Source organism: Oreochromis aureus, linkage group 17, assembly GCF_013358895.1.
Source record: "Oreochromis aureus strain Israel breed Guangdong linkage group 17, ZZ_aureus, whole genome shotgun sequence".
In the NCBI taxonomy this organism is placed as follows: domain Eukaryota; kingdom Metazoa; phylum Chordata; class Actinopteri; order Cichliformes; family Cichlidae; genus Oreochromis; species Oreochromis aureus.
The window spans coordinates 10,202,471-10,225,018 of NC_052958.1; the positions used below are offsets into that span (position 1 = coordinate 10,202,471).

Here is a 22,548-nt window from a genome sequence, read left to right on the forward strand (position 1 = left end):
ACCGCCATCCTGTAGGAAGCTTGTAACTGTAATGAAATCTGTTTTGATAGAGTGGAAAGTATATTTGATTTGATATTGATTTGCTGAAACTTGTTTTTTCCCCCTCCTCTACTTCTCTCTTTCCTCTCACACCTCGTGCATTTAACCCTTATCTCTGGCTTCATGCACCACTTTTTTTTCTCTCCCTCCTGCCTCATCATGTGTCTGTTTTCTTTCTATCTATAGGAGCAGTATGAGCTGGTTCATAGAGCCATCGCTCAACTGTTCGAGAAACAGCTACAGCAGCTGGAGAGTCCCACCAGCACACAGATCCATGATGGCATGGTATGACACACACACACACACACACACACACACACACACACACACACACACACACACACACACACACACACACACACACACACACACACACACACACACACACACACACACACACACACACACACAGTGCATGCTTTGTAGTGTTAAAGGAAGACAGGATGTCGCTGAGTAACTTACTGGGAGTGGAGGGGAAAAAAATACAGATAATTAGTCACAGGGGAGAAGATGGTGTGGAGAGGTCTAAAGAAAACTTTTGTTTACAGGCAGAAAAAGAAGAGTCATTGTGATTGTGCTTAAAAAGAGATATCTCTGTACAGAGTACTCTGAGGACTGAAGACAATTTCAGCTATTTAAAAAGAACTGGAAGCACTTTGCTCTGTCACTTACCACTGACCTCATTTCAGATTGCTTTATGTTATCCTCTATTGCCCCCAAATACACAAGCACTCTATACAAAGTGTCCTGAATTGTCTCTGATCCTCCTCCCATGGCCAAAAAGATTTTTCTCGTATGATCAAAGTTTGTTGCAAATCACACTGTACAACGTAGGTCTAATAAACTGAAACTAAAGCTTGATGTATGTAGACTGTATTCTGTCTTCTGTGTTTCATCCTCAAGTTTAAATAAGGCTGCTACAACTCGGAATGGATTTATTTTTTATTTTTTATTTTCTTTCTCTACTTGGCTCATAGATATGGACACTTTGATATGAACTGATGCCACCAGTTTTATCACAATGGCCGTCTTTCATTTAGGACACTGCTCAGCATTACCCAGCCTAAAGAACAAAACAACACAAAAAAGAGGGACAAATATTATTTACCAAACTTAAGAGACACCAAAACTTTGTGTTTTAAATATTCATGCTCTAATCTGGTTTTGGAACACCAATTATCATTTAACTATAGGTCCTTCCTGTCATCCCATCAAGCAGCCTTAAAGAGACTACAAGCTGCTCTATATTTGGACAGCTAGACCATAGAAAGACTGCACAAGCTTCACTGTAAGAGGCTGTAATCAGTACAGCACATTAAGTGATATAAACAGAAACTGTTACTGTAAGTGAAGAATAATAGCAAGTAATAGTAAATGTATTGTGAGCAGATAAAATACCAGACCATAAAACTGCTGCCTCTTTCTGAGGCATGTTTGCTTCAGTTGCTTTTTAAGAGAAACAAGCTCACAAATGCAAGTTAAAGTGCAGCATATGCAACATGATACACAAATACCCATCAGCATTTAAAACCAGTGGCCTGAAGAAACGCAACAGTTTCTGTGTCAAACATTTCTGCCTGAAGAAGATGGGAAGCTTTAGGTGCTAGCTTTGTTGAGGTGGTGCCATTTCGTAGCCTTTTAATCCTAAAGAGAAATTAAAATGATGCAAAGCTGCATCAGGTGAGGTAACATCAAGAAATCAGTGCTCCACCTGACCTGTTAAAACATAGACATGGTGGAAATGGGAATCAATGAGAGAGCTTTTAAGATTGGCAAATCTTAAGACTGTGGGAGGGGTGGGGGGGATGCAGAGCTGATGAGACAGTGTGCTGGCAGCAATCCAGAAGCTCACTTCCTGCTTAGGAAGCTTTGGTGACATCACTTCTCTCCCATAATGCACTCTGAGTCTGAGAATAGAAAAACACATCCGTTGGGAAAGGGGGACCCTTGCAAGACACGGTCACACAGACGGACACAGCTGTTTTTGACATTAGAAAAGAATCTGCTGACATACTTTCTGAAGTGGAGCTCAATATATCTTTGAGCGGCTCTAAAATGGGGACAAACTGTATCACAACTTCCCTTGTTTTAAAATTTGTGCTATTAATCATTTAAGGATAAGGTGTGGTTTGCACCAAGCGTGACATAAACTGCAGCACAAGTCTATAGCTGCTGATCGTGACCCTGTTGTTATCTTGCTTAGTTGCAAGTCTAAGAAGAGCGCTGCACTCACGCACAGCAAATCAGTATTGCTGTGCTGTACTGACTCAGTCCATATACGCATTGAGTCATGTCCAGTCAGCCATTGTTGGTGACTAAAACACCCACATAGGTGATCTCCGTGGCAGTGGGAACAATAAGCCTCCACATACACGCATCCCACATGTTTCTCCGCACGCTCACGCCCGCCTTTGTTCACAGGAAACGGTCCCACTAGATCGTTTCTCACAACATACGTGGACATGCATACAGCGCCAAAGAAGCTGCGTTCCTGCCCTATTTTCTTAGATCAGAATTTAGTTCCTCGGCAGACTAGAGCGTTCAAATGGCCCGGTTTGCCCCTGTGTCATGAATTTGACAACTGAAGTTGGCCTGTCATCTTCTCATTACCAGAGTCAAACTAATGAGTCACAGGGGAGGAGAGGAAAGATGAGAGCTGAGAGGAAGAGAGAGAAAAATTGTTGTTGGGGGGAGGGCTTCTTTCAGAATAGTCTTTTATCATTTGGTGAAGCAACTTTGTAGCAACTTGTTACCTCTGCTTCAGGAACATTTAAGTGAGAAGAAAAAGGGTTAGTCCAGAGGCCTTGCTGAAAAATATGCTTCATCTTTCATGTAAATATACAAACCCATATACAAAAAACAAAATATATTGATTAACTGAAAGTAGGGGTGTGTGTAGTTGCTTTCCAGCAGCTACCATCATCCACATATCTAAATATGACAGGAAAGAAAAATAAGAGGGTTTCCCTTATTTTCCTCTTTTCACAAATGTCACGTCCAACAATTTTGTTACTCTTGTGTGTTTGTCCAGGATGAAAGCAGTCCTGACAAAGCAAGCCACCACTCATCGGATACATGGGACACTCCACCTCCAAAACCTCCCCGCATTCGCAGGTAGGACATTTGTCTGACATTTATTTATTTTTTCAGTTTGTCTCCTTATATCGTTAAATCGTTCCAGCCTGTTTTTCATTAAGGATGTTTGCAACTGTTCGACTCTGCGTTTTAGTTTTCACCTGCTTTACCTCGTCCTCAACACAGATTAGTTAACAAGCCCGCACAGGCGTTCACACCGGGCGAGAGATGGCCTGTTGGAGAACACTGTGAACACACAAAACACAGAGAAAACATAATTAAAAAAAATAAAAAATAAAATTCCAGTATTTTGTGACAGTGTAGCTCCCCATCAGCCCAAAGTTACAAACAGCCTCCACTTTACCAAAGTTAACTTCTGTTTGGCTGCTGCTCCTCCTGGAGGAGGAGCTGTATTTATAGATCATTTTGCAACACTTTGCAATACTCTGCAACACAACATGGCATTGAACACACCACAACCCAAGGCTAGTTAAAGCAGAACTGTTACATTTTTCATCTCCTTCTCTTTGAGAACAAACAGTCCTTTATGCAAATGCAGGCAAATTATTTCAAACACATACACACACTTTATCTGCCACATTCATAAACACAGATTTCTTTTCTCTTATTCTTTGTCATTCAGTCTTATGCATTTTTCCTCCATCTTATTACCCAATTATTTTAATATTATTATTTTAAATCTTGCTTCTCTGCTGTCTTTCATCTCTTCCTTTTGATATTTGATGTTGTTGTAAAGTTTGGGGCCTGCAGGGGTGTACACTTTTCTTACAGCCCCCTCTCTCTTTCTACTCATGATGTATCCACACCTGAAAATATCCTCTCCCCATTAACACAGCAAAACACTTCATAACTTTTTAACAGGGCTGATGCGTACATGTGGGGTTTTTTCAGTCCTGAAGCTTTAATGTCAGAGGGGACGTCTTGTTGCCAGGAGACGTTGTCTCATTTAATTACCTGTTGCTAGAAGCATTTTCTAAAGATTGCCGTTTTGACAGCATATTTTTGTGCTAATGTAAGAAACAATGGCTCTGTGATTATCAGCGTGATTACATTTATAGTGGCAAGAAAGTGATCTGCTTCTTTTTGTTTTCTTTTTTTTTCCTGAATAAATAATTATCAACTGATAAACTCCACTTTAATAACGCGGCTGATGCTGCTGTTCTTTTCTGCATGCAATGCATAATTTAACCATTCACAGCAAAGATTGGAAAAAGTGTATCTACCTGTAGGCTAATTATATCAACAATTTATCAGGCAATTTATTACACTGAGGAACTGGTTGAGCTATCTTTTTCAAAACACACAAATATTTTGCTAAAGACAATAAAAATCAAACCTCAAAGGGTTGTCTTTGTGAACACGTAATTTGCATAAAGCTGGAGTGGGTTCTCAAGTCATGCATCAGTTAGTAGGTAGGTAAGCCTTAATGCACGTGAAGATGATTTAGTGCTCTCTCTCTCTCTTTCCAAAGAAATGACATGCTAGGATAATTCTCCTGTCACTGTGTCCTTGATTGAAACGCACTGGCTTACAGCTGGAATTAATCCCTGGGCACCACACAGTGGCTACCCATGTCTCCTTAGAATGGGTAGGATTGGAGAGAAGGAATTTCCCTTCTCTGGTAATCAGTAGGGATATGTTAAAGTCCCCCAGCATAAATGAACTGGTCTCTATCTGTGTTTATAACTGTACCATGTCATTAAATAGGCGTATTCAAGCCTGATGCATAGTGGAGATATCATCAAAGTGAATCTTGATGATGTTTATGGACATCTGCTCTCTCATTGATAGTGAAATAATTTCCCAAGTTTGTAAAGTTTTCTTTAGGGGTGATGGAGCAGAACAATGACTGTAAGTAAACATTAAAGCAGATCTACTACAGGAGGATTTTAGATAAAGAAAATCTGCCCTTTGAAGGGCACAGAACAAGCCCAAATTTCTGCAGAAGAGCTGCTATGCCTGCAGAGTATCTTCTAGACAGCCTAACAAAATACCTGAGCTAAATCACATGAAAAAGGATCCACCAAAGCCCCTCTAGACATTATGCAGATTGAGCTGCACCTCGAGGAAAGCACTCATTTGGGGTTATTACATTTTTTTAAGAGCCAATGTATCGTTTTTACTGCACTAAATTTCTCATTTTCTTTAATTCGTCTCCTGCACAAGGCAGTTTTATGAGAGAGCAGACATTTTTAGCTCATTCTAATCTTAGTGTGTACCTACAAGTGATCTGTTTACTGGACGGTTTCTTTCCTGTTCTTAGTAAAACATACAAATGTGAATTTGCAGAAGCTGCCAAAGTAGAAACACTTCCTTGAAGCAGGACACCCTGTGAGGAGTGTATGCCGTCTCCCCCTCTCTCTTTCTTATCAGTATGTTCCTTTCTTTCTCTGCATCATCCCTGTGTTTATAAAGAAATGATGTCAAGGCCTAGTTTAAGCCTGAGAGTGTTCTATTGATGGCGAGAGCTATTTTTACAGGCATAAACCACACTCTGCCGGCCACACTCCCAGTGGGTCCTGCAGTGGTGTAAATGTGTAGAAGAATCTTTGGTTGTGAGAGAGAAGGGAGGAGGTGAGATGCTGCAGGAACTCCAGGGAGTCATGGCTTTTACTCATGCTCTGCCATTAGGGATGGGTTTAAAACCTCAATACTTCTGGGCTTCTGGCTAAAATGTGTCAGTAGCATCTTGATGATGTAACCTATGACGTACCAAAACTGACATCTGTGTTTTTGAGGTAGTAAAATGTGAGCAATTGTATGATACTCAAGTGTTAAACATTATATCATACAAATTTTTAGTTGTCCCTGTGGAGCAAAAGATGATGATGCTGTTTAGTGAGTCCTCTAATTGCTTCTAATTTTACAAAGCATCCTCTACCTTCTGTTTTCTGCTGAGGAAGGTGAGGCAGGCACAGAGCTCTGGCTGTGACCACAAAAGCCGCAACCACCTGCTGCTCCAACTTGTTTTTGCGTTTCTGTGGATTTATTTATGAGTGAAAATGAAGGATTTCAAGGTTTACAGGAGAAATGTATGCATTAGCGACCTATGAGCCACGATAATCACTATTAAGCAACAAGTGAAGAGTTCTTGAAGTTGATGTGTTGGAAGCTAAAGTGAGTGACTTTGACAAGGTAGTGCCCAGACAACTAGATTACAGCATCTCCAAAACATTGTGTCATGCGTTCCCAGTAAGCAATGATTAGTACTTACCAAAACAGGACAACTGGGCATGACTCAATGATGCCACAAGACATGAAGGGTGGCTTAACCAAAATTCTGAAAACTCTACTGCTGGTTATGATGGAAGGTTGCTAAAACACATCGGACTTCCGCTTTTACCTTGTGTCTGTAGCTACGTGCATGTTGGGGGAAAGATGGCAAAAGATTATAGAAAGAACACAAGCCAGTGGAAGCAGCTGTGGGACTGATGTGACTGTTACACCGACCTAAACTTGCAAACATGCTACATACACTCCTTAGTCTTCAGCAGGAATGTTTGAGGTCCATGACAAGAGTTCAGGGTGTTGAAATGGCCTTCAAATTCCCCAGATCTCATTCCGATTGAGCATCTGTGGGATTTGCTGGAAAAACAAGTCTGATCCATTGACCTCCCACTTTACACCCTGCACGACTGGATCTGCTGTTCATGTGTCGCTCCCAGTCACTATAGGACATCTTTAAAGGACTCAATGGGGAAGCGGTTGTTTAACAGGCGAAAAAGGAGCTACCTACACAATATGAAGAACACTGTGGGCGGATCCTGGTATGTTCACAATGAACTCTTCTGGATTGCGTCACCAGTGTCCTGACATGATAGGACTGATTTTTGACATTGTGCTGGTTGATAACGTGACACTAATCATTTTTAGTATACTGACATTGTTGCAGGATAGTTTTAGCAGTTTTTAGAAAAAGTTAGAGTGAGCTGAATTGAAGTGTTGTTGCTTCTGTTGAACAAAAAGAGAGAAATCTTGATCTTTTTCATCTTTTATCATTCAACAGAATAATTTGGGCTTTTTTTATTTAATCATTTTATCCCTCAGGAAAGCAGCAGTACTAGCACTTTCTGCACTTGATGTAAACTCTTATATTTTTGTAATACATGTTTACATTTCGTCATACATGCTGCAGTTGTCACTGAGTTGCCTGCAGCTTCCTTTTTTCTTTATTCTCCTCTCTTTACTGCCTGTTTGTTTTTCAGTGACTTATTAGTGTTTGCTCCTGTAACAGCTCAACCTCCCCTTAGGAATCATTAAAATTTCATCTCATCTCATCTTATAGGGCCTGAAAAAAAATCTTTGTGGCATCCGAATGTCTATAATCCCCCATGGAAATAACCGGATCCAGTTGGGAATCTGTGTTGTTAAATATCTCATGCTTGCTCAGGCAACAAAGATGACATAGAAGAAGAAATTCTCATGGGTAATTAAAGTTTTCATTAAAGAAAACAAAGAGATAGTGGTGTCTGGTTTAAGTTATGTTGAGCCTGAAAGCCAAATATGCTGTTGTTCTGGAACAGCCCACCCTTCCAAGAATTAGAGGAAAAGTTATGCACACGAGTTGTAGTTTTACAATACAATCAACTTAGTTTGGCTTTATTCAGTGGCCAATATTATTAGCTGATATTGGCCCGTCATATTGGGATACTGGGGGTTTGTGTGTCCATAGCCTTCTTGTTAGGAAATGTCAAGTAGTCATATTTTTGTGGATGTGGTCATTTTGACACGAGCCCAAGTTTCTAACTAGTTTGTGAAATACACAGTTTAGCCACAAAGGCTACTTGATTTAAGGAAGCAAATGCAAACAACCTTCCAATGGATAATTGCTACAGTGATTAATATGTTTCAGCTGACAGCGGGTTATCTCTAAAAACATGTCGGAAGACATGTCTCGGGGTCGTGGAAAAGATGTTTCAGAAAGGTCACATTATTTGCATCAAGCAAAGGAAGCTGAAACTACTGATACTACATTAAGAAGTGTCCAATTAAAGTGTCCATTAAACTATGGAAGGATCTTTGAATAAGAAGTGTGGTCAGGAATAAATCTATAAGGAAAGTGATTTGAGATTACTGTGTTTAGTATTAGTATGTTTATTAGTGAAAATAAGATCATTTCTAAATCCAAAATGTGAAGAGAACCCAAGAGTTTGTGACTAAACAGCTGTGTAGCTGTCAGTTTGCTTGGGAGTGTAAAGCGTGGATTCTAGATGCACATCAGGGTCGTGCCTACTGAGGTTGTGAGGTCAGTTTTAAGATTTTGGGGTTGATTCTATTGGTCAGCTGATTACTTGAATATACTGCATACATTTTGCATCAGTGTTTTTTTTTGTTTTTTTTTTTCTTGTCTTGGTAGTACGGGCATAGGCCAAGATGACAATGCCAGGATTCATTGGGTTCACACTGTGAAACTGTGGTTCAGGGTGCGTGAGACATAATTTTTGCACATGAATCGATCACCAGAGTTCAGAATTTAACCCATCTGAGAATCCTTTGGGATGTGCTGCAAAAGACTTTACACGGTGGTCCAAATCCTCTAACACTCCCTAAGTTTGTTGAAACAATGCCACATCACAGCTAAAGGCAGTCCACTGAAATATTAGTGTGTGAGACTCTTTGGGTTGGGAAGTGTACATTTCTGGAGAACATCAAAACTGCACCGGCCTTAAGAATCCATTATCAGCTGGGCTCTTTAATCCAGTGTGCATCCTAGCCTGTTATTATTAAAAAATGTGAATAAATGTTTGTCTGGAAGAGCAAGTAAACAAGAATACACACGGCAGATCTCAGCCTCTGTGAAAGAACGTCTTCTGTGCTGCAATTCTGAGGCTTAATGAGGAAGGCTTTTATGGTTTGACTGCAACTCCAAAGTTGCTCAATGAAAGGAAATCCCCCGAGCTTCTAGCTTGCGACTTCAGTGTCTGACTTTGTGTCTGCCTGCCTCTGATCCACACACAGCATCATGTGCTGTCAGCCTGTATGCTGGCTCTTGCCTCGGTCATGTGCTCCTAAATTGGTACACCACCACTTCCTTTGACTGCTTTTCTGTATCTATATTTTTGCATGCGTACAGCATATAAATGTATTGAACAATATTTGCTTGTGTCACTTTCCATCTCTCTGTGGCTAGCTTTGTCATAACCGCTGTATCCTGTATGCAACTCACACACCTACACTGCGAGCTTTACAGAACTATTTATTAGTAGGCTACATTGCTAAAATACTGTACATGTGGTAAAGTTATGTGGGACGGTGAAGTAATCATTCACAATTTATTTTGAATAGCCATAGATGCTGTCATGTTACTGACACTTGGCTTTTTCTGCTTCTGTGCTCTGAGGAAGCTGCACGGAAGAGAATGAAATACTTTCAATACTTTAAGAAGAAGCCTATCTTAGACTGTTGGTTACAGCACCATTTATATTTTAAGAAATGAAACTCTTTAGCACTGATCTGTTTTCACTATGTCACATAGGCAGGTTATGTCACTGTTAAAGCCACATAATATGGGTGAGAGCAGAAGTCTTAAAATATCCCAGAAGAAATGTAATTTGTCTCTACAGGGCTAAAAGTATAGACTTTTTTTCAAATTCTGCCATCTAGTGGTGAACAAAACATAGCACAGACCTACATTTAGTTTTATACGTACATGAGATTAAAAGTTCGTTTCATCATATAAGTCTTGTAATTCGCCTTTCTTAGGATGTCAGAATTTCTGGGCGTTTCCTGATCAGCAGGATGAATTTCTTGCCATTGCATCATTTTGATTTTCTTACCCACAGCACAAAACTTTAACTTTTTATCCAGACTAGAAAATCCAGGGTTCAGTTTAACAGTAAAAACTAATTTTTATGAATTTTGGGCTCTGTAGAATGTCTCATTAAAGATCATCAAAAGCCCATCACTCTCACTGTCAACTGTAATGTCTATTCAGTAACAAACTCTTGTGGGCTTTTCTTTTTTTCTCTCCCTCTCTTTCTCTCGGTCTAGTACGCAGGTAGAAGGCGATGTAAAGGAAGAGATCCTCCAACCCCCAGAAGCTCACCCCGTACCACCCATTCTGACCCCATCTCCTCCGTCAGCCTTCCCGACTGTCACGAACGTGCGACAGGACAATGACCGCTACCATCCCAAACCCGTCATCCATGTCCTCGCTACTACGCAGCACAACGTGACAGAGGTGAGCTGGACATGCGCTAAAAAATTGGCAACTTATAGGTTACTATTGTGTATAGAACTGCATGGTATGTATCTACAGGGTTTTATTGTACATGGGAAGTTGCACGGATATAAGAATAGTAATTGGTCTGGTAAAACCTGTTATATAGTAAGTCATTAAATGGTTATGGAATTTCCTAGACTGAATGATGAGGAAGCTGTGATTTAGCAACGATAGTGCGTGGGCAGTCTGTTGGCAGCTATAGATTGTTCATATACTTGCAGGGACTGCTGATAGAGGGGCAGTATTAAAAATATGTGGTACATCCTGTCTGTGGGCTACTCGAGCTTTTTCTGTTGTCGATCCATCGCTTTTGTTTGCTTTGGGGGTTTTTTGTGTGTCGTGCCACCTCTCGTTTATGCTCACGGGCCATCAGTTACATAGTTGTGATGACATCACAGATGGGGCAGGACGCAGCCAGTACGTAGACCATAAAGTAGGAGTTAGCCCTCTGACATGGGTACTCCCTGTTATTACAGTGGTCCTGGTTTAGGAGCACGTAATTACACATTTAAGTGGAAAATTAAGTTCATTACCAAGTTGAGTTGTGTAAGTTGTTTTTGTTCAAACGAAAAGTTCCCATCATGTAGGCATAGGTGTAACTTTACAGGAAGTATCAAAATGAGATGCTGTAAAAGGGAAATCTTTATCTTTTAGCATTGGAAAAAGTTGCATTTTTGTCTTTTGACATTATTTATGTTCTAAACAAACCATAGCATCACTAAAGAACTGCAGCTGATGCCATTATCCATGTGTCTGTTATGATGATTTCTTTTGTTTTTGTGCAAGTAAAATGTAGTAAATTATTATTTCAAAAAGAATTAAGCTTCAGTCTAGAATGGAAAACAACCAGCTCACAGTCGATAATAACAGCAGAAGTCTGAAAATGCATGAATATAAATAAGGTTGTTTTGTTCTCCTACATCTCATGTTTGTTTTTTGTGTGGGGGGCCTGCTTAATCAGCTTTTTCTGAACTCTAACTTGAACATCAAAGATTTCTGGTGGCGTGTGAATGTTTTGCTTTTTGTGAAGGGGGGGGGGGGGGGGAGATTACATGTCTCATTTGTTCTACTTTACTTTTATTTCAGGATAAGAACACAGACCAGCAGCAGAACCAGCTAGAGCCCAGTCCAAACAAACAGACCAGTCCCTCAGAGCAGAAAGATCAAGAGCTACTAAGCCGAAAACAGCAGAGTCAGGTCTCAAATCTGGATCTCAATGACAACTACAACAACAAATTGTCTTCAAAGTCAGAATCAGGCCAAAGCCAGACTCAGACCCCATCCTCGCCCCTCTCCCCAGCTGTTGATTGTTCTGGTGCTCCTCGAATTGAGAGGAAGCTCAGCATTGAGATTAAAAAGGTGCCACTGCAGGAAGGACCTCGCAGCTTTGACACCTCCTCGTCGATGGGAGTAGCTGGCGGACAAGGCTCCAGTTCTAGTAACAACAGCTGCGCACTGCAAAGAAGTCACGCATTTAAAGCTCGCACTGGTCAGTCCCTTCTGACGTCCAGCTCCTCTCTGTCAGAGGACTCTGGCACAGAGGGAGGAGCTTGTGGATGTGGAGAGAGTCAAGCAGATGGAGGCAGCCTCGCCAGGCCGAACCACCTTCCTGTAAAGAGTGGAGAGAAGGTGGAGAAGCAGGGAGGGGATTTGAAAGCCGGCCACGCAGCGTGGACTCAACCCAGCAACAGCCCGGACAAACAGTACCCCAAGACCACCTCCTCTTCTTCCTCCTCAGACCGTGTGGCTCCATCCTCATCCTCCTCCTCCCACCTCTCCTCTTCCTCCTCCTCCTCCTCCTCCACACCTGTTAGGACTGCCCTGAGTTTCACCAACCCCCTGCACTCTGACAACTCGGACGAGGAGGGGAAGATGTCTGAGGAGATGTCCGGAGGAGGAAAGGAGGCTTTCCGTACAAGTGTATCCACAGCGACTGCCACCGTAACGGCATCCTCTCAACATGGAGACCAGCAGCCGGTCAGAAAGGTGTCGCCGATGTCAATTGCAGGGCAGATCACACCAACGGTCTCTCCATCAATAGCAAGTAGGTCGATCAGTTGCTTGAACTGCTTTCCTTCTCAATTCTTTAAAATATGTGAAATTAACCAAGAAATTATGAAAACTAAACACCAAACAATGAGGTTTAGCAGTCAAATAGTCAAGAGCAATCTCTCTGAAATGCACATGAAGGCACCAAGTAAGCTTGCGCTCACCTACTGTATACTCAGGAAATAAAAAACAACACACAGTAGAGTAATTTTCTGGGTCGGTAAGGAGCCAGAGGTCTCAGACAGACCACAAGCTAATGACAAGCTGTATCTGTCAACACACACACTGTGTTCTCACTGCTGAGGAGTTCGAGGCCAGGAGAGGGAAAAACAGGAGGCATGGAAGAAAGGAGTAAGAGGAAATGACAACAAAAACGGAGAGAGATAGTTTCCAGTGAGTCTCACACAAAGCATGACTGTTTGACTAATTGGTTGGTTTGCGAGGAATGCTGCAAATATGGACGTGTGGAAACAACTCTTCCTCCTTCAGCTTGTTTATGTGTGTTTGTCTAAGCGAGGGAATTTGTGAATGGGAGAAAGGATGAAGGAAATTGTTTTGTGTGTGTTTGCGAGCAGAAAACTGCGTGTGCATGTTGGATGGGGAAAGATCAACACTGCATGATACTGATGAATGCACTTACGCCACTTTGGTGCACGTTGGGTCGAACAGACAGTGTCACGCTGTTTGGGATTGATGTGATTGTGACAAGGAGAAGTGGGTTTTAATCTCCTGGTGGGGTGTGAGGACTGAGACTTCCCCTGCTGCTCTTCTTTCTTTGATCTGAGCTCACGTGAAATTGAGTGGACTGGGCTGAAATCATCTGTGCAGTTTAAATTCAAAATATACTGACATGCCATTGAATCTCTGGCATTATACCTGATGTCATGCTCTCCTTGAGTATTTCCAATATTTAAAATCGGATGCGAAAATGTCTCTGTTTTGACGTCGACTGTTTCAGTCTGCTTGGCTTCCTCTCACACTCTGTCTGGGCTGCAGCAGTGCTTCAGTTATGAAAAGCTAACGGCTGCTGTTTGATTGGTTGCAAGCATCTAATGGCTGCTTTGTTGATGAGTTGCACTGAGCAAATTGCTGCTTTGTGTTGGTCAATAGAAAGCTGGTGGCTGCCTGTTTTGCTGACTGCATTGCCAATGAATCACTCACAGCTTTTGCAATTGCCCATTTTAGAGAGATTAGTGCGGCTCACAGTGCTTTACAAGCCTGTAACAAACAAAGAAGAATTAAGTAAAATGAGCAGGAAATTATGGAGGGATCAAATATGTACAGCTAATGTTTTAATTTATATTTATAAAAATAATCAAAACAATGTTTTTAATTCTGAAATATAATTATCACGTTATTCGTGAGTTTTTATATGTACAGTTTACAGAAAAACAGTAAATCAGTTTTTGATCGATTTCTAATACAAAATGTTTTTCATATTTTTACCACAGGTGGTCTAATAAATTTATTATCCTTTTGCGTTTTTGACTGTGATTGGACTGTCTGCAAACAAGATGACATTTACCAGAGCATACAGTTTATGCTGAGGTGGTGGTGTGTCCCATCTACACCTAAAAACTCTCAGACAACATTTGGGATTTTTTAAAATTAATTTATTTGTGTATTTTCATTTTGCCAGAAACAAAAGTGTGAATAAAAGACGATAAATTCAAAATAAACTTAAAATTTTTTTTATCTGCATTGGCTAATGACAACACTCTTTTAAAATTAAAATACACAGTCACTGTGCTTAGTTGTCTCTACCTCATTATTTACAGCAGGGGTGCCCAATCCCAGTCCTCGAGAGCTACTGTCCTGCAGCTTTTAGATGCATCCCTACTCCAACACGGCTGAATCATATAGTTGGATTACCAATTCGGCATGCCATCAAGTCTGGCAAAGGCCTGATAACGAGCCATTCATTTGATTCAGGTGTGCTGGAACAAGGACGCATCTAAAAGCTGCAGGGCAGTAGCTCTCGAGGACTGGGATTGGGCACCCCTGATTTACAGTGATATTAACATGCTGTAGTATCGCCTAATATCCATCCATCTATTCTCCCCCACTTATCCTTATCAGGTTCGCGGGGGTGCTGGAGCCTATCCCAGCTACCATAGGGCAAGAGGGGGGGGTACATCCTGGACAGGTCACCAATCTGATGCAGGGTTAATGCAGAGAGACAACCATTCACACTCACATTCACACCTATAGGCAATTTAGAATCACCAATTAACCTAATTACACTAATTGCATGTCTTTGGACTCTGGGAGGAAGCTGGAGTATCCACAGAAAGGCGGTCGGCCTTGGTCAGATGGTGGAATATTAGATGAAGGGAACATCACCTAATATTTAACTTGAGATTTTGACTATGAGACTCTTTTTGCCAACCAAGAAAGTCAGCTGATTTCTTTTTTTAACTTTCTTGGTTAGCATATGAGAAGGGTTTAATTTATAATTCATAGTAAGGATAACTGCTGGCTTTGTGTAAAGCAGAAATATCTTAACCAGCCAAACTTTAAAGTGTCATATTTTCCCCTTCATATGTCACACTAACTTAACTGTAACTGGGTAATGATGATGCTGAAATTCAAGAAGAGATTTTTAAGAAACTGTAGCTATGACAGATTGGCCATTGTGGATATTGTTTTTATTTTCATTTATTCATCGTTTCTTGTCAGACAGTCAGAGAAATTAACAGATTATTAACAGTTTTAAAATCTTTAAGCACACATGTAACTTTGCTGAACTGAAACTGGATCCCGGATCATTTAAGGACAAAATGAGCACAACACTAAGCGACACTACCAAGGGTCAATGTCATCTTATCTGCCAGTAGTCCAGTGGCAGCCAGCATGGCAAATATGAGACTAAATGGACATTTCTCTGATCCCTAAAATGAAGTAATGATAATACAATATACACCAAATAGAGCCAATGAATATCTGTATAAAAAAAGTAACAATATGCAGACAAATTATATAACATTTAACATTCTTGCCTTTTTGTCTCCATATGACTGTCGATCTTTTTGCCTTTCTTCTCGGCCAGTAGTTAACCTTGCTTCTCATTTGACCTCTGACCTTTTTAACCCAGACTGCTGGGACAGCGATGACTCCCCTCCCCCTCTCCCCGAGCGAACCCCTGAGTCCTTCATACTGGCCACAGGTGCGTTTGCATTGGTCAAGTTCCACAGGTGTGTACCCAGTGGTGTGGATTGACTGGGCGGCCACGTTATTGTGTTGTCCTTCTTTTAACAAAAGGGGGGAAAAACGAGGCGGTTGGATCAAAGATTCATGTGTTGCTGTGTGGTTTTGCCATATTTTCGCAAACTTGGTAGTGAGAGTAAAGCCAGGCAGCAGTGGTTGTTTGATGCAGTCGGCAGCCTCTGATGTGAGCTGAAACGGGAGGAAACTGGTTTTCTGTGGTCTGCTTCTCTTGCCTAGTACAGCGTATGAACAGGTAGGGGCCTCAGTCTCTGTCATCCTCACTTCAAACAACCAGATGGACTCGCATATTGCAGGTAGGAGGCCTCTCGTTCACAGGATTGACTCGCCATTAGCGCGACCATCCTGCTGCCTTCTGCTGTTCTTCTTCTTTTTTTTTTTTCCTTCCTCCCTGCACAGCTCCTCTGATAGTGGAAGAAAACGGTATTAAAAATATTCCACCACGAGGGAGCACATGAGATGAAAAGGAGATGTTTGTGTTAAAAATGAACCCACTGCTGAGAGGTACTTTAGCAGTTTTGGAACACTAGAGGTCAGCATTGCTTATTTCAGCCATGCGGAGATGGAGACGGTCATAATTACAGCTTTGGGAGGCGAGTTACAAATAGAAACATAGATACAAAAGGGCAGAACGATGAAGTTAATCTAAAGAAAAGCAGGTTAAGAGGCTTTAAAGTCTTTTGTTGTATTGAAAAGAGTGTGGCTGTCAGCTGTGTGCGACAGGATCATTACGGTTCAATTAATTATTTCAAATGTTTTACATAAATGGAGGCGCAACTTGGGAGCACCTTTTGAGGATTGACTGTGATTTTTAAGCGTGTCTGAATGTGGGAATGTGTGTGCGTTTGTGCTGTATTGTGTGTGTTTTTTGATCATTTGTCCTCAAACGCCCATCCTGTGTTAAATTCACCGATTGTCTTCCTCTCCGCCAGACCCTTTGGAAGCAAAAACATCAGCTTCAGCCGAGTGGAGTTCACATAAAGGTGCGGACGTGCAAATCATTAGTGCACTCTAATTCTCTTCCTTCATCTCTCACCTCTGTTTGAACTCTCCGTCCCTGCCTCTCTGCATGTTCCCCGATATTTTTTGTGCTCACAGTAGTCGGCCAGCAGAGCGGAGCAGGAAAGGGACCTTTGGTGATTTACAAATTAGCCTGCCGATGATAACACTGACAGCGTTGGTCAGAAAAACCGCTGCGAGGATGAGAGAGTAACAGAGATACAGGAGGAGGGGGAAAAGGGGGTGAAAAAGATAAAACATGTCTAGAGAGAGCTGCAATTAAAATGAGTGCATATGCTTATCTGTGCTATGAGGATTGTGTGATGGTGGTTAATGCCAATTTATTGCTTCAGTAGTTTTGCTGTGGCTATGACAGCTTATTTGACTTTAATTCAGTGGGGATATTTTTTTTACCTTTTTATGAGTATAACTCACTAGGAGCATTTCTTAAGTATAAAAAGGCTGCGTTGCAAGCCGGGCTTTTAGCATCAAACTTTCATGGCAGAGAAATGTTTGAATTTTTACACAGATGTAACACTACATAGTGAATCAGATGTTGTCTCATGGGACGTGTTGATACATAAACATTTAAAGCCCTCGTCAAAAAAACAAACAAAACACTTTGTGTGTTCGTCTTTGTCTTAAATCTGTTTCTCTCTACAACATTTTAACCTGGCAGGCTGTTTTTTGCATCTGTGGTATTTGGTGTGTTTAAATTATACTCTGGTTCGCCCCCCACTTGGTGTGCAGGTGTGAACGCAGTAATCAGACTCGGGTGCACACCAAAGCAACCCCACCGAGACCCTGGGGTGGTCTCAGAACGCCAGAGCAGTTTGTTTATGGTGTGAACTCAATCCGAGCAAACTACATACACGTGTATGCTGCAGGTTTGAGCTAAGTCCTTCTTGTAGTCAGGTGTGCTTTGCATTCTGGGATACAGCTGGGTACCACAGATGTGCAGAGTACACAAACAGTTATTATGGACTAGCAGCTAGCTGTAACAATAATGTAGATTCTCCACTAGACCAGAACACAACATCTTCTTACTGCATTTACTTTTGTTGGTCATGATTGTTTACCAGATACCAATGACCTCTCTTGTGGAGTTTGTTAAATTTTCTGCATTCTCAAGCCGGTGGCCCTGCTATATCTCCTGTTGAACATACCTGGGAGATGCTGGGTTAATGTGTTCATCAGAGGCATCCACAATCAATGATCTTTGCACAGCAGGTGGCTGCACTCATTCAGGAATGGAGAGCAGCTCCTCAACAGCAAATCGAAACACTTGTGTGGTTCGTGAGCAGACAAGTGACTTCTTGAATCACGTCCAGAGGTCATAGCTCATAAAAAGTCTTTTTCAAACTAAAATCTGTTTAAAACACAAAACTTAAGTTTCTGTTTTTGACTAGTATATTTTTAACTTGAACAAAAAATGCTGTAAGCTATCATATCTACTTTCACTTACGCTTTCTACAACTGTTACTAGTTTTTAATGATTATGCTATTTCAACATTTAAGATTTCACTGTAATTCATTTTGTTTCATGTCATTTTCAGTTATTTTAAGAGTCTTGTGTTTATCCTGTTCTGTGTTGTTGTTTAGCATGTTTTCTGTCTTCTTGACTTCATTTTTTTAATATTATCTGACATGATCTATATCACTCTAATTAACTCGTTTTAAAATCTGCTTTATAATATAATTGACTTGAATTGTGAGTAGCATATACACCACTGTTATTACAAGAATACTTCCACCCCATTAATCTGTGTTTCTGGTTGCATTTGATTATGTGTAGATGCGTCTGACTGTGGGACGACTTCTCCAGCCAACCTTTCATCTGCTGGCACCACAACAAGCAACAACAGCAAGCCAGAGCTGGGTGGGTAAGTCTACTGTCTCACTTGTTGTAGACGACTTTTATTTGGTAATTGTGACTGGATATTATTGTTGTTCAAATCTCTACTAGTCGAGCCTTTGAAGGAACAGAAATAGTAGTGAGTCTGGGCAGGAAATGTTGCTGACAAACGTGGTTTCTATTAAGGTCATCATTTTTTGATTTGTGCCGCTGATTTTGCTGATCAGAAAGCTCGCTTTGGGCTGCATGTGCAGAAAACGTTTGATGGTTCTTGAGGACAGGCAGGACTCGGAGGCAGGTTTTCCCTCTGGTCTTGAGGTAAAACAAACTGAGCTAAGACATTTTCTCCTTCCAGGGTTCGGTAACCGCTGCATTCAGCCCAAAGGTCCTCGACGACCCCCCCTGGAGTGGACATGATGGAATAATCCAGCTGCCCGTCCACCACCACTGTCCTCCCTTGTCAGGAGATGGGGTCTACCGACCTCACCTGGCTGGTCCAAAAACCAAGATGATAGATGCTACGCATTTCATAGAAACACCTTCTGAGTGACTGTTTGCCAGTACCCTCCTCTTCCTCCTCCTCCTCCTCAGTCCTCCCTGCAAAGTGCCACTGTGCTGAGCAGGGACAGTCAAGAGGCTAGAATGTTCTCCTCCTCAGCTTGCTGATGTTGGCAGGTTTGACTACTCTAGATGCTGACCTGGGATCAGTTTGGTTATTTCCCTGTTTATGATTAAAGGATAATTCCTGTTTTGTTTTTTTTGTTTTTTTTCCTCACCTTTTTTGTTTTTGTGTTTTTGTTTTTTTGGGGGGGTGGGGGGTGACTGGAGAGAAGACTAAGAGCGGGCATGTTTTTCCTCCATGAGCTGTAGACACCTCACTTTTAAGGCTGTTACATGTCAAATATAAATAAAGTGTTCAGGCTGAGCGCTTTGTTTAAAGCCAAATGAATTTTTTTTTCCTCCTATATCAGGAATTACCTTAAATTAGAAAAACTACTGTGGGAGGCTGAACTCCCGGAAGTTGTCTGTTGCCTCCTACTGAATGAACAACAATCTTGAAAGCGAACTTAGATAATCTGTTACCCATGATGCAACCTTTTCTGTTGGGTATGCACAGGTTGCCAGGTTGCTCTCTCTTTGTCTCTCTCTCCCTCTATCAAAGTGCTGGTGCTACATTACAAAGGATCGTCACGGAAACAAAAGCACTAGAGCTCACTGTTACCTGTTTCTCACCGCTGTTGTTAGCTCTGCTATTTTACGCGTCCATGCTTCTCTGCCAGAGTGACAGGTTAACAAAGTTTGGCCATTGTGGTGTTCATTTAAGACATTTCACTTAAAGTGAAGTGCCGCTGGTGATTTTATGGCAGCGGGCAGTAATAGTTATGTCAGTGTCTCAGTGGCAACTTCCTGAGCTTAAAAAAAAAAAAAAAATAAAAAAAAAATTAAGAACGAACTAGCAAAAACTGCAGTTTCTGTAGTGGCGACTTGAGGCTTCATAGAGTCCATAGTCCCATATTAAAATCTCTGAATTTCCAGCCTTTTTAGGGACTATAGCTTATTTGCCCCTTTATATCAAGAATATATGGTGGGTGGGTTTTTACATTACTTATTCACATGGCTACTGGTGAGGCTTAAAGTTGGGGTGGGGGGGGCGCTGTTTTGATTGACAGGTGTACCCAAACAGGAAGCATTTTTGTGATGTTGGTGATTTATGGGCCATTTTTGTATCTGACTTGTTGCACAGACATATCAAAGAAGTTTGTGCTTCAGTGTCAGTGAGTGAAATTCTAGCGTTTTATTAATCTATTACTAAGCACTTATGGATCATATGACCTGTCTAAAAAAAAAAAAAAAAAAAAAAAAAAAAACCCCAAACACGAAAAATTGAGGTTTTAAAAACGGAAATCAAAAACGGTAAGATTAAAGCCAATGAATTTGTGTAAAGTGTAGTATATATGTGTGAGCTCCAAGCAGCTGAACCAAAGAGTACAGTTCCACCTTAAATTAATAAATTGGAGAATTTTTTTTTCTATGCTACCCACGTCTGAGATAAAATGACATTAAACACAGAAAAAGCCGAACTTGTTAGCTCTGTGACTCTGACTCTCACAACTGGGACCATGAGCCTGCCTTAGTCCACCTTTCAGAGAAGACAGCCCTCCTTTATTTGCTCTTTTCTTCTTTCTGTGTTTCTGGCTCATCTACTCGGGACTCATATTTCTTCCATTTATTTGCTGTTCTTCTGTCGGGTTTCTCTCCTTCTGCCAAACCTCAACTGAACGACCATGAAAGTTTCTTTCCTTTCAGCTGCCAGTTTGCTCACGACAAACCTCGGTGTTTCGGAGTCTGAATGTTACACATCGCCTGAAACGCTTGAACCTTTGACTCGACAGATTGAAATTAAACCTCCAAGCCTTCTCTACAAGTCAGACTTGTTTGGTTTCTCATCTGACGGCATGTTGTTCTTTACCTGCTTCTGAGACAATGATCCAATAAGACAACAGCAGCCAGGGACCCAGGACTACTACTGTTTACTCCTTTTTTTTTTTTTTTTTTTTTTTTTTTTTTTGTTCTCTTTCATTAGCTGCCATAACTATACAGTATATGCATTGTTTTATAAAGAGCTGTACAGGACAGTTTAGGTATAAAATACTTCAGATTTCCTTTTTTTCTATCTCCTAAATGTTCCTATTAACAGAAGATGTAAGAAAATCAGTGCATGATGATGAATCCTCCCTCTACACAATGTTTTTCTTTAAACTGTAAATTATTCTGCTACCCTCTTGTTTTTGCTTCTGGCAAATATTTCAGGGTTTTTTTTCTTTGTTTTTTTGGAATTATATGCTTAGATTAAAAACAAAGTTTTAATTGGTTGGCAGAGGAAAAGCAGAGGCTGCCAGCCCAGCCCCCTTTGAGATAACTACAACGGGCTCTGAACAAGATTGTAATAATAATATTAATAATGATGATGATGATAATATTGGTTGTTTGTTTTTGTAAATGGTATTTGAAAAGTTATTTTTGTATATGCAGTTGTTTGTTGTGACACAAGTCCACTGCCCCCCCTCCCCACCCAAACATCGTTTCTCACTCGCTCTCCTCTCCATCGTTTCTTATTCTTTTTGAACTTTTTTTTTTCTTTTTTAAAACACACAACTGAGATGAATGTCCTGTTCTCTACAAGGAGCATTTCATTATTTTTCCTCCTCCGTTTCCTGCTTACTTCCCATCCTGTTTTTGCTTCTTTAATCTTCCTCCACTCCTGCCTTTCTTTCCGCCTTTTCCCATTTTTTTTGAGAAAGGCTGTCATTTCCAACACGTGTGCCCACGCACAACAGAATAGACTGTCTTTTTAACTTTATTGATTCTCTTATAATTCGTTATCCTCATTTTTCTGTTTACTTCCACTCCACACACATGCACACGCCTCGATCTCAGTAAAGAGCCCACCTGTGCCTTTAAGAGAGAGCCCGCCTGCCCGCACTCACCCTTTCCCTCTGCCCTCCAATCATCATTAGCGGCATGAACATAAGCGATGTGATTCGCTGCTGCTTGCTCATCGCCTCCTGTGGGACTCTCATTCAGCCACGCCCCCTCAGCCCCATCCTGTCTCACACACACACACATACACACACGTTTGTATGTTGCAGAAATCAATCAGTAAAAATGACCTTAAGTAAAGATGTGCCTCTTTCGCCTTCATTCATGTAAATATTCCTGAATAATTGTGAATTTGAATGTGTGCGTCCCAGCAGGAGGCATTATTTTATACTATAGACCAGTCAAATGGCTAATGCATCACTTTGACTTAGTCGCCTCCCAACTTGTAATCTGTTTTCAGACGTGACTGACTTCAAAATGAACTCGTGAACTTTCAGTCAGTGTGAGTTTTGTGTGTCTGTGTGTATGCTGTCACAGCAGGAAACGCTCACACACCTTGTGGAGCTGCCGAGACGACTGTATTCACTCAAGCACGCACACAGACTAATATGACAATTAATCACAGCAGGGGTCATAAACACACACTGGCTTTCTCACAGACCTTGAGGGCTTTGCATTTGTA

At 41.2% G+C, this 22,548-nt stretch overlaps 1 protein-coding gene across 6 annotated transcripts in view; it reads left to right on the plus strand.

Annotated features, from left to right (window-relative positions):
• ptpn12 (protein tyrosine phosphatase non-receptor type 12) overlaps positions 1 to 22,166 on the plus strand; it is a 53,719-nt gene extending 31,553 nt beyond the window's left edge. For 2 of the 6 annotated variants that reach the window (XM_039601123.1, XM_039601124.1), the window contains 8 exons: positions 226 to 324; positions 3,071 to 3,153; positions 10,126 to 10,315; positions 11,444 to 12,401; positions 15,501 to 15,572; positions 16,564 to 16,614; positions 18,426 to 18,509; positions 18,841 to 22,166. In XM_039601123.1, coding sequence (XP_039457057.1) covers positions 226 to 324; positions 3,071 to 3,153; positions 10,126 to 10,315; positions 11,444 to 12,401; positions 15,501 to 15,572; positions 16,564 to 16,614; positions 18,426 to 18,509; positions 18,841 to 18,902 — 1,599 coding nt within the window. In that variant the 3' untranslated portion in view covers positions 18,903 to 22,166. Of the gene's footprint in view, positions 1 to 225; positions 325 to 3,070; positions 3,154 to 10,125; positions 10,316 to 11,443; positions 12,402 to 15,500; positions 15,573 to 16,563; positions 16,615 to 18,425; positions 18,514 to 18,840 lie in introns of all 6 variants that reach the window. The other 4 variants (XM_039601125.1, XM_039601126.1, XM_039601128.1 and 1 more) reach the window with 4 other exon arrangements.
• Positions 22,167 to 22,548: the final 382 nt, after the last annotated feature.